This window comes from Pelobates fuscus, chromosome 6, assembly GCF_036172605.1.
Source record: "Pelobates fuscus isolate aPelFus1 chromosome 6, aPelFus1.pri, whole genome shotgun sequence".
Classification (NCBI taxonomy): domain Eukaryota; kingdom Metazoa; phylum Chordata; class Amphibia; order Anura; family Pelobatidae; genus Pelobates; species Pelobates fuscus.
This window is the reverse complement of record NC_086322.1, coordinates 82,980,857-82,992,441: the sequence shown is the minus strand read 5'-3', so window position 1 is coordinate 82,992,441 and position 11,585 is coordinate 82,980,857. Positions and strand designations below refer to the sequence as shown.

At 41.4% G+C, this 11,585-nt stretch overlaps 1 protein-coding gene across 1 annotated transcript in view; it reads right to left on the bottom strand.

Annotated features, from left to right (window-relative positions):
- SLC30A9 (solute carrier family 30 member 9) overlaps positions 1–10,885 on the bottom strand; it is a 103,158-nt gene extending 92,273 nt beyond the window's left edge. Inside the window, exon 1 of the mRNA XM_063457909.1 lies at positions 10,738–10,885. Coding sequence (XP_063313979.1) covers positions 10,738–10,837 — 100 coding nt within the window. The 5' untranslated portion in view covers positions 10,838–10,885. The remainder of the gene's footprint in view (positions 1–10,737) is intronic.
- Between the last annotated feature and the right edge of the window lie 700 nt (positions 10,886–11,585).

Genomic DNA, 11,585 nt, shown 5'->3' with positions numbered 1-11,585 from the left:
GGTGAAAGGCTCCACCAACATGATTGATGTTATTACAATTATACATTACAGGAGCACATAACACACATTAAAAGGGACTCTCCAGTGCAAGGAAAACAAACAGTTTTTCTGGCACTGCAGGTCCCTTCTCCCTCCCACCCCAAGTTGCTGAAGGGGTTAAAACCCCTTCAGTGACTTACCTGTATCCAGTGCAGATGTCCCTCGGCACTGGGTTAGGGTTCGCCCACACTCCTCCCCCGCCGACATCTGGCGGAGGAGACCTATTGCACATGCGCGGCCGCCAGGCGGGGGAGACCTAATGCGCATGCGCAGCAATGTCACGCACGTGCATTACACCTCCCCATAGGAAAGCATTGAAAAATGCTTTCAATGGGGATTTCAGCAACGCTGGAGGTCCTCACATAGCGTAAGGACGTCCAGCGACGCGTGCTATAATCACGGAAGTGCCCTCTAATGGCCACTAGAGGAGGAGTTAACCCTGCAAGGTAAATATTGCAGTTTATGAAAACTGCAATAATTACACTTGCAGTGTTAAGGGCAGTGGGAGTTGGCACCCAGACCACTCCAATGGGCAGAAGTGGTCTGGGTGCCTAGAGTGTCCCTTTAAGAACCTCAGAGCTTGCAGAAGTACTTAAAGGGATTCTATAGTGTAAGGAATACAAATCTCTATCCCTAACACTATAGTGTCCTCTGGTCCCCCCCAGCATGTAAAGGGTTAAAAAAACCTTTAGTCACATACCTGATGCCAGCGCCGATGTCCCTCGAAGGGGGGACGGGGACGGATTTTACTGATGAGTGTAATTGACCAAAGATCTGTTAGCAACCAGGAAGCGCCTTTGCAGGACTAAGTGGGGTTGGGATACTGCATGCATACCACTTTAATGAGCAGAAGTGGTCTGTGTGACTATAGTGTCCCTTTAACGTGTTTAAATTTTTTTGCCATTTATAAAACTGCTGATTTCAATATAAATGTGCACTTTTATAATTGGGATAGAAACATTTGAGTGACAACCAGGGATGTTTTCATCCAATTTTGTTTTCTCCCCAAAGCCAATGAAAACGTCAAGTACACTGGTCTAAAGCTCGCTTGTACTACAGTTTATTGAGAAGCATTGGAAGATCACAATCGCATGCTCACAGCTCCAGCAGAGAGTTTTCTCAATGGTCATTGCCCCAGCACAGATAAAGACTGTGTCAAAAAGTGGGGGTCTCGCATCAGGTCTGCAGCGTTTACAAGCTATTTAATATCTCCTCAAAGAAAACATGCAGGTTACATACATGCAGGTTTTCTTTAGGTCTATATCTACTAAATAGTTAAAATACAAATAAAAGGACATTTAACCAAGTGTTCCTTTAACGCCTACTTTAAGTAAATACTGTCAAAATTAAATCATAATTGTATCCAACCACATAGGAGTCTGTAGCGGAGCTCCCTGTACCCTGGCTGGGTACCCCCGCCAAGGACCGCTTCCTAGCTGGAACAGGGGAAAACCTCAGCGCTTCTGCCCCAGTCGCTGTGGCTTGACTGGGGTGCTCCTGGAGCCTCTCCGCCCTGGAACAGGATAGGGGGACTAGCTCTATTCCCTCCCAGGGACTGGACAACACACAGTACTGGGAGCTCTAGTCCTTATAAGGACTTTCACCGCCGAATCCTCCACAAGCTGGAACAAGGTGCTGAGCAGTGATTAGCCCTTTTCCCTCCCAGTAACTACACGACACATAGTTCTGGGAGTACAACTGACTGTTATGCACAGACCCCAGCAGAGGGTCTCCATCGTATTCAACACAAGCTCCTCCCAGCCATCTCTGGGCCTTGGAGATAATTGTGTTCAGTGCCATCTTAACCACATTATGGGCCCCCAAGCAAAGCAGTGCACTGGGGCCCTGCCTACACAACCAGTCACAGGAATAAAAATGTAAATTATCGATAAAATTGCACTTATATTTATTGGTACTTCCAACAAATGCAATACATTCAGACATTACAAACACAGACTTCTGAATACACACACAAGGACTGCTATATACACACACACGGACGGCTGAATACACACATACAGAATGCAGAATACACACACAGACTGCTAAATGCATAAACAGACTGCATAATACACACACAGACAGACTGCTGAATACATACACAGACAGACTGCTGAAAACACACAGACGGACAGCAGTGAGGGGTGCAGTGTGTGTGTGTGTGTGTGTGTGTGTGTGTGTGTGAGGAGTGCAGTGTGAGAAGGGTGCTGCGTGAGAGTGGTGCCGCGTGTGTGAGAAGAGTGCCGTGTATGTGAGAGAGAGAGAAGGGTGCCGTGTATGTGAGAGAGAGAGAAGGGTGCTGTGTGTGTGAGAGAGAGAGAAGGGTGCTGTGTGTGTGTGAGAGAGAGAAGGGTGCTGTGTGTGTGAGAGAAAAGGGTGCAGTGTGATAAGGGTGCTGTGTGAGTGTGGGGGGCATGGGGGTACATAGGGAAAAGGGATTTTTTCTTTGTTATGTTTATTTAAAATTAAATAAATTAAATAAATAAAAATAAATAAATTTAAAAAAAAAGCTTAAATTTCCTCCCACCCTTCTTACCTTTGGTGGGAGTGGGGGACACTGGCAACCCTGGTGGTTCGGTGGTGAGTAATGATCTTCACTCCTCCCACAAGCAGAATGCTGTGTCGGAGCGTTATTATAGTCACCATATTGTATTTGCTCTGATGAGTATAATCAGTCCCTTCAGGATTTTTGCAGTAAACACGGTCTTTTCAGAGAAAATGCAGTGTTTACATTACAGCCTAGTGATAACTCCACTGGCCACTCCTCAGATGGTTACTAGAGGTGCTTCCAGTGGCAGTGCTGCATTCAGTGCCTCCACCCTCTGCATGGAGACACTGAATTGATTAAATGCACCTCTATGAGGAGATGCGGATTGACTAGGGCTGCGTTTGGCTCTGCCCCCGATTTGCCTCCTTGACAATCTCAGCCAATTCTATGGGAAAGCATTGTGATTGGTTCACATAATCACTTCTGATGATGTCAGCCAAGCAGGCACATCAGGGGCAGAGGCAGTAGGAATACACATAAGATTTTACTATATTAAGGAAGGCAACGGGGGGCCAGGGGGGCTAGATGGTGTTTTAACACAATAGGAAATACGTTTGTGTTCCTAAACCCTATAGTGTTCCTTTAAATAAAAGTTTGAATGCTTGCTACATCTTTCACTTAAATACAGATTTGAGATTTTTTCTCAAAATAGGACAATGACAATAATAATACTAATATAATATAATTTTATATATATATATATAAAAATATCTGAAATGTTATGCCCATCAAGTCAGAAAGCACAAAAAAAACTAAAGATGTATTATAGGAAATTGATTTATTACAAAGTGTTCCTTTAAATAAAAGTTTGAATGCTTGCTACATCTTTCACTTAAATACAGATTTGAGATTTTCTCTCAAAATAGGACAATGACAATAATAATACTAACAATATTATAATTTTATATATATATATATATATATATATATATATATATATATATATATATATATATATATATATATATATATATATAATATCTGAAATGTTATGCCCATCAAGTCAGAAAGCACAAAAACACTAAAGATGTATTATAGGAAATTGATTTATTACAAACATACAGACACTGCTTATGAACTAAGTTAATGAGTACAAATGAATTCCAGCATACAGTGAACAATTAGTATCACCAATCGTATGACTGGGTATTTACACGTGTAATTACATTTATTTCATGGTCTAAACAAGACTATAAAAGGCCATTCAGAAAAAAAAGGAAACGTTCAAATGAACATCCGCTTCAATTTGCCAAAAATCACATGAATGGTTTATTTTAATCATACATTAGGATAGGACTTGGGTTAAGCCTGGGGTTAATTATTGTCGGTGAATTTGTATTAAGCTCTATAAATGTGTTTGTTTACTTTCTCCACAAATACTAAGCTTCATAATACCAGTTATATTGAATCTTTTGTATCACTGGCTGCTCGTTCCCTCTTGTCTAGGTAGCTATACATATTTAATTTTTTTTTTTTTAAACACATTATCCTTTAAATACACTCCTGGGTGCCTACAAATATTCCAATTACATGGCATGTCATTCAAGTGGATTTATGAAATTTGTTTGACATTTGACTACTCCTTTCTTCTTGCTGCAGTATTTTAAAATAACAGAGGTGAATTGTAAAACTCAATTTTCTCCTGTTTCTTTACACAGCTCTGCCACCTCAGACAAAATGACACCATCCTCTCCGGACTCAAACATCTCCCACCAAACCGCAACAACACAGTGACTGATATTTTCTCCACTTTTAATTTTTAGAGTTTGGCCCTGGAAATTGTTGTTCTAGGACCCTCTAGTGATACTATTTAGACCAAGCATTGCTTAATGAACTATACAGGGAGGTTATTTTCTCCAATAAAGTTCCATAGATAAGGTCAAAGTGATTTATTCAATTTTTACTTACCCTACAAGCATTCATTTAGTACAGAAACCACAAACCTTTTATACAGGGAATAATGGAATCTACACATTGTTTTGTATATAACTTTGCTCAATCATTTTTATTACTTGATTAAGAATTTTACTAATGTAATAAACTTAATTTAGATTTTTTATTATGTTTTCATTTTGTCTAAACTCACTATTTACAACTGAAGCAGGTCTTGCCAACACTTGTCCACTCAGTTTACAGGGGGCTACAGATCCGGCACTCTGGCAAGATTCATAGGTGGCTCTTGCTCCTCATTTGTGCCGATGACGAAAAAGCATTTGACCAGGTGACCCAACCATTCATGCAGTCAGTGCTCCAAAAAAGAGAGAATATTAACTTGCTCTATAAGCATCCTCTACATTTGCCCTACTGCAAAAAAAAAAAAAAAAAGGAGCCACTGGTTAGTTAACAAAGCAAGTGGTCATAGACAACAGAACTAGACAGGGGTAGGGCAGTCCCCAGTTGCTGCTTTGGCTCATGTTAACGCTAAAGCCAATAAAACCAAACTAGAATGCAAAGGTACAGTTGTGCTCAAAAGTTTGCATAGCCTGGTAGAAATTGTGACATTTTGGCAATGATTTAGAAAATATGACTAACCATACAAAAAAAAAAAGTACTTTATTGAAGGATAGTGATCACATGAAGCCATTTAATGAGAACAGAAATCACCTAAATGGCCCTGATCAAAAGTTTACATACCTTTGAATGTTTGGCCTTGTTACAGACACACAAGGTGACAAACACGAGTTAAAAAGGCAATGAAAGGTTAATTTCCCACACCTGTGGCTTTTTATATTTCAATTAGTTTCTGTGCATAAATGGCCAATGAGTTTGTTCGTTCTCACGTGGGTGCACTGAGCAGGCTATATACTGAGCCATAGAGAGTAGAAAAGAACTGTCAAAAGACCTGCGTAACAAGGTAATGGAACTTTATAAAGATAGAAATGGAAATAAAAAGATACCAAAAGCCTTGAAAATGCCAGTCAGTATTGTTCAATCAATTATTAAGAAGTTAAAAATGTTGGGATCTCTAGATACCAAGCCAAGGTCAGGTAGACCAAGAAAGATTTCAGCCACAACTGCCAGAAGAATTGTTTGGGATACAAAGAAAAACCCACAGGTAACCTCAGGAGAAATACAGGCAGCTCTGGAAAAAGACGTTGTGGTTGTTTCAAAGAGCACAATACGACGATACTTTGACAAAAATAAGCTGCATGGTCGAGTTGCCAGGAAGAAGCCTTCACTGCGCCAATGCCAGAAAAAAAGCCTGGTTACAATATGCCCAGCAACACCAACACCGCACAGCTTCTGGCACACTGTAATTTGGAGTGATGAGACCAAAATAGAGCTTTATGGTCACAACCATAAGCACTATGTTTGGAGAGGGTTTAACAAGGCCTATAGTGAAAAGAATACCATCCCCACTGTGAAGCATGGTGGTGGCTCACTGATGTGTTTTTTTTTTTGGGGGGGGGGGTAGTGAGCTCTAATGGCACAGGGGACCTTGTGAACATGTTAACAGAAAATACTGGCAAACAATTTGCATTCTCCTGTACGAAGGCTGCGCATGGGGCGCTCGTGGACATTTCAGCATGAAAATGACCCTAAGCACAAGGCCAAGTTGACCCTCCAGTGGTTACAGCAGAAAAAGGTGAAGGTTCTGAAGTGGCCATTACAGTCTCCTGACTTTAATATCATCAAGCCCCTCTGGGGACATCTCAAACATGCGGTTAATGCAAGACGACCAAAGATTTTGCATGACCTGGAGGCATTTTGTCAAGATGAATGGGCAGCTATACCATCTGCAAGAATTAGGGGCCTCATAGACAACTATTACAAAGACTGCACGCTGTCATTGATGCTAAAGGGGGCAATACACAGTATTATTGGTATGCAGACTTTTGAACAGGTGTCTTTTTTTTTGTTTTGCCATGTATTGTTTTATGATTGTGCCATTCTGTTATAACCCATCACTGAATATGAATCCCATAAGAAATAAAAAAAAAAAAAATGTGTTTTGCCTGCTCACTCATGTTTTCCTTAAAACTGGTACATATATTACCAATTATCCAAGGGTATGCAAACATTTGCGCACAACTGTACGTAAAGTCTTTCAGATCTCAGTTAAACTTTCTTCCTTTGCTCAACACACTCCGAGCAGATACGAAAGGCTGGTGTCAGGATCCTATCCTGACAACCAAGGTATTGTTTTGTTTTATTGCTGCAATACCTGTTTCTCGTCTCTAGTGGCCTCCCTAAACACTAGTCAATCCTCAGTTTCTATCACCTGCCTATATGATCTTCCAAGTCTGCTATAAAAGGCCACACCCAACTCTTTACATGGCCTTTATATTGAAATCAGTGTTCTGACATAGAAATCCTGTATCCTGTGAAGTCAGTGTTCTGACATAAGACTTGTGATGCTGGCTCCTGAAACCATCCTGTATCTGTATCCTGGCTCCTGAAAACATCCTGATCCTCAGCTCTGACCAGGGCTCAAGTGCACATGCCACTAGCCATTGGTAAAAAAAAAGATTTAGCCCTGGCTACTAGAATTCCAATTTTTCATGGACACTCCAGACTTGCAGAGGCAAGCAACTTTTAAGGTCTGGCCCCACCATTCGAACAAAAGTTAGCACAAATGTGAGAAATTAGGGGACTGGAGGAGCTTGCTGTTTCTCTTCTGATTCACTCAGAACATTATCTGAATACTTGGAAAATGTGCCTAGACTTCATTAGTAGGAAGATCCACATACACCTGAGAACTTGAGTGAAATTATTCATCAACCTTTGCCCAATATTTAGGTATGTTATATACCCTATGATTCACCATGATGATAGATCACACAAGCATAGCCTTTGTTGTGTAGTTATGTACCTGCTCTATAATCCATGGGTCACAGGGACTCAAACACATACATTTGTAAGCTACAACCCCCCCTTTTTTTTTACCACTATTTCCATTTCTCTTTCACAGTATGGATTACAAAACAAACAGAATGCAAAACTCATTATTTAAAAGAAGACTATAGTGTTAGCAATACAAAACTGTAATCCCAACACTATAGTGTCCCTCTGTCTTTTTTCACTTACCTGATTCCAGCGCCGTGGGACCCTTACTCTGGATCGCTCTGCGTTTACTCTGAAATGACGGCGATGAGGGTACCTAATGTGCATGCATTAGGCCTTTCCCATAGTAAACCATTCACTTGCAAGACGCTGGACGTCCACATGCAAAGGAGGAGGACGTCCAAATGTGCGAAAGGCCAGGACGTGCCTGTAGTTGCAGTCTGGGAGAAAGCCATTAGAGCCAGTCTTAACCCTGCACTGTAAACATTACAGTTTCTCTAAAATAGAAATGTTTTAAATTGCAGAGAAGGGGACTGGGACACTGCACCCAGACCACTTTAAACGAGATGAAGTGGTATGGTTGACTACAATGTCCCTTTAAGAATTACACTACACTCTGTAATAGTCTGAAAGCTGAGGTTTTATCACCTGATTTTAAAGCAGTTTAAAGCAGATCTGTCAGAGTCTGGTGACTTTGCATAATGTGTCCCAACTTTGCCTCACCTAACTTTTGACTGAGTTGGAATTTCAGTGAAATTACAAATCAGTCAATATGAGTATTTCATAAAGATGTTATCTTTATGAAATACTCCTTTGGCAGGTGGGGTAACAGTGCTGCTTTAAAATGGCATTTGCGATTTATATCAGTACACTTATGTCTCTAAACTTCTTGTTGTTTTCCTTGTTTTAATGTTTCACAATACGAAATCATAATCATCAAAAAAATTGCTTATAGAAAACAATGTATACATTTGTGCATTCTGACAGTATTCAATTGGAAATTTCCTTAGAATAATGCAGCAAATGCATAGAGAAACACGTTCAACACACACAGGTAATGCAATGTGTTGTATGGGTTCATTCTAGTTCAAACAAAGAGAGAAGGTACTGGCAGATTAGAACAATTCCACATGACCGTAAACTGGATTCCAGAAACCACACTGACCTATCATATTCTACAAAGAGGGCATTAGATACAGGGTAGAGATACTTCTGCCATATCCTCCTTCAATATTTTAATTGTGATTTCTATTTAATGGTTAAAAGGCTACTGACAGACTTTAGCATACTTCTTCAATAACCATTAGAATAAGAAACACTTAGTTAGTGACCCTGGCACTTTAGATGCTTCATCTCACGAGGTAATAACATCTGGAGTCATCCTTCCATTTGTATTTTCAAATTTGAAGGTTTTGGTATTCAACTAGTTTTAATGCTAACCAAAAGTCCCCTTTCTATGGCAGGAAAGGGTAGCTGTAACTGGCTAGGAGTGTCAACAGACTGCTTTCAGTCTATCACAGTACCATTGTTGATATGAAATGGTATGGCTAAAGTAAGTGTGTAATCCTTGCCTTAGCCTTACCCCCACAAAGGGCAGAGCTGTCTGTAATCAGAGACACTTATTTAGTATTGTACTACACAGCCCAAAAATGGTTTAAATCTGAACAGTGCCAGAGGACTCCAAGCACTATAACTAATTAAATGAGATGACTTTTTTACAATGTCTAAAGTGTACATTAAAGGGTCTATTCCAGGGATGCCCAAAAGGCAGACCCTCAGATGTTGTAGAACTACAAATCCTTTTGACGCTTTGCATGCCTTTAGAATGACAAAGCATCATGTGAGCTGTAGTTTTAAAACCTATTTGGATCTATCTTTTTGGCACCCTGGTTGCTTGATTAAATAAACACCGTGTTTGCTTTTGCAATTTAAAACCAGGAAATTGCACCGAGGTGTCTGTTAAACAATTTGACAAAATTACTCTGGGAGTGTGCCAGGGCATCCTGGCACTATAACATCTACAGAATTCTGTAATGTAAAAAGATACACAGTAAAGGAAATTCTATTGTTATATATTATTTCCATATTGTGAGCAGTATCACTAGTCCCATACTAAGGGCAGTATCACTATTCTCATATTATGAGCGCTCTCACTATTCTCATATGGTGAGCGCTCTCACTATTCCCATACGGTGAGCGCTCTCACTATTCCCATACGGTGAGCGCTCTCACTATTCCCATACGGTGAGCGCTCTCACTATTCCCATACGGTGAGCGCTCTCACTATTCCCATACGGTGAGCGCTCTCACTATTCCCATACGGTGAGCGCTCTCACTATTCCCATACGGTGAGCGCTCTCACTATTCCCATACGGTGAGCGCTCTCACTATTCCCATACGGTGAGCGCTCTCACTATTCCCATACGGTGAGCGCTCTCACTATTCCCATACGGTGAGCGCTCTCACTATACCCATACGGTGAGCGCTCTCACTATTACCATACGGTGAGCGCTCTCACTATTACCATACGGTGAGCGCTCTCACTATTCCCATACGGTGAGCGCTCTCACTATTCCCATACGGTGAGCGCTCTCACTATTCCCATACGGTGAGCGCTCTCACTATTCCCATACTGTGAGCGCTCTCACTATTCCCCTACTGTGAGCGCTCTCACTATTCCCCTACTGTGAGCGCTCTCACTATTCCCCTACTGTGAGCGCTCTCACTATTCCCCTACTGTGAGCGCTCTCACTATTCCCCTACTGTGAGCGCTCTCACTATTCCCCTACTGTGAGCGCTCTCACTATTCCCCTACTGTGAGCGCTCTCACTATTCCCCTACTGTGAGCGCTCTCACTATTCCCCTACTGTGAGCGCTCTCACTATTCCCCTACTGTGAGCGCTCTCACTATTCCCCTACTGTGAGCGCTCTCACTATTCCCCTACTGTGAGCGCTCTCACTATTCCCCTACTGTGAGCGCTCTCACTATTCCCCTACTGTGAGCGCTCTCACTATTCCCCTACTGTGAGCGCTCTCACTATTCCCCTACTGTGAGCGCTCTCACTATTCCCCTACTGTGAGCGCTCTCACTATTCCCCTACTGTGAGCGCTCTCACTATTCCCATACTGTGAGCGCTCTCACTATTCCCATACTGTGAGCGCTCTCACTATTCCCCTACTGTGAGCGCTATCACTATTCCCATACTGTGAGCGCTATCACTATTCCCATACTGTTAGTATTAATACAGTAATAGTATATACAGTATAGTAATGCAGTGATGACAGACAGTATAAGTCAGTGGTGAGGGCCTGTAGCCCAATCCTATTCGGCTGTAAATTAAATAAAGTGACCCCCAGCTCCTTACCATGACAGCCAGTCCCAGCGCTCGGACTCAGGGCGCTGTAACGCAGGTAAAGCCGGCAGAGTGAGGACCAGCCCCGGCTCCGGGCAGACACCCCAGCCATACTGTGATGCTTTCCTCTTCCCGGCAGCCGCCACTGGCCACTCAGCTGTTTACCAACGTCACAAGCATGCGACAGCAGCTAGAACGAGCGCTAAACACAAGAGCCCCGCGCTTACTGTCATCTGTCTCCATTGCAGGACTCATGGTGGTGTAGCCTGTTACACAGAGCTCATTGATTATTCTTCTTCTCGTGGCAAATTATTTAGTTGTTAGTTTTTGCTTATTTTGAAGTAAAAAAAAAAACAATCTTCAAAAAATGGAGTGAATCTATCATAACCTGGGCAATGATTCTCTCCATGAGCTTTCCTTTTTAATTTAATGTTAGTAAATAATAGTAATAGGTAAGGTGATATAAAAAGATAATGTGAGCATGTTGATTGGTAGGGTTGCAAAAATGTCATTATTTATGATATGTTTTGATTTTAGTATTCAGTGGGACAGTCCCAAATTGGCACCCTTACATCAGAGATTGTTCACTTTAAAAATGATACTGAGCCCAGAAAACTGTGTTCCCTATGTATGAGTGTCTTACTGCCTCAATAAGAGACATAACCCTCTGGTATTGACACATAGGAAGCATAGTGTTCTATCCTCGAAGAGGTAGAATATTGACAGGCAAGTATATTTAAAACAATACAATAATGTGTATTAGTTACAAAGTATTAAAATAATAATAAAAGTAAAAAACCGTGTACTGTGTGGATTACTTGTACTGGTTCCTACATTGTTAAACTTCACCTCAGCCAAGT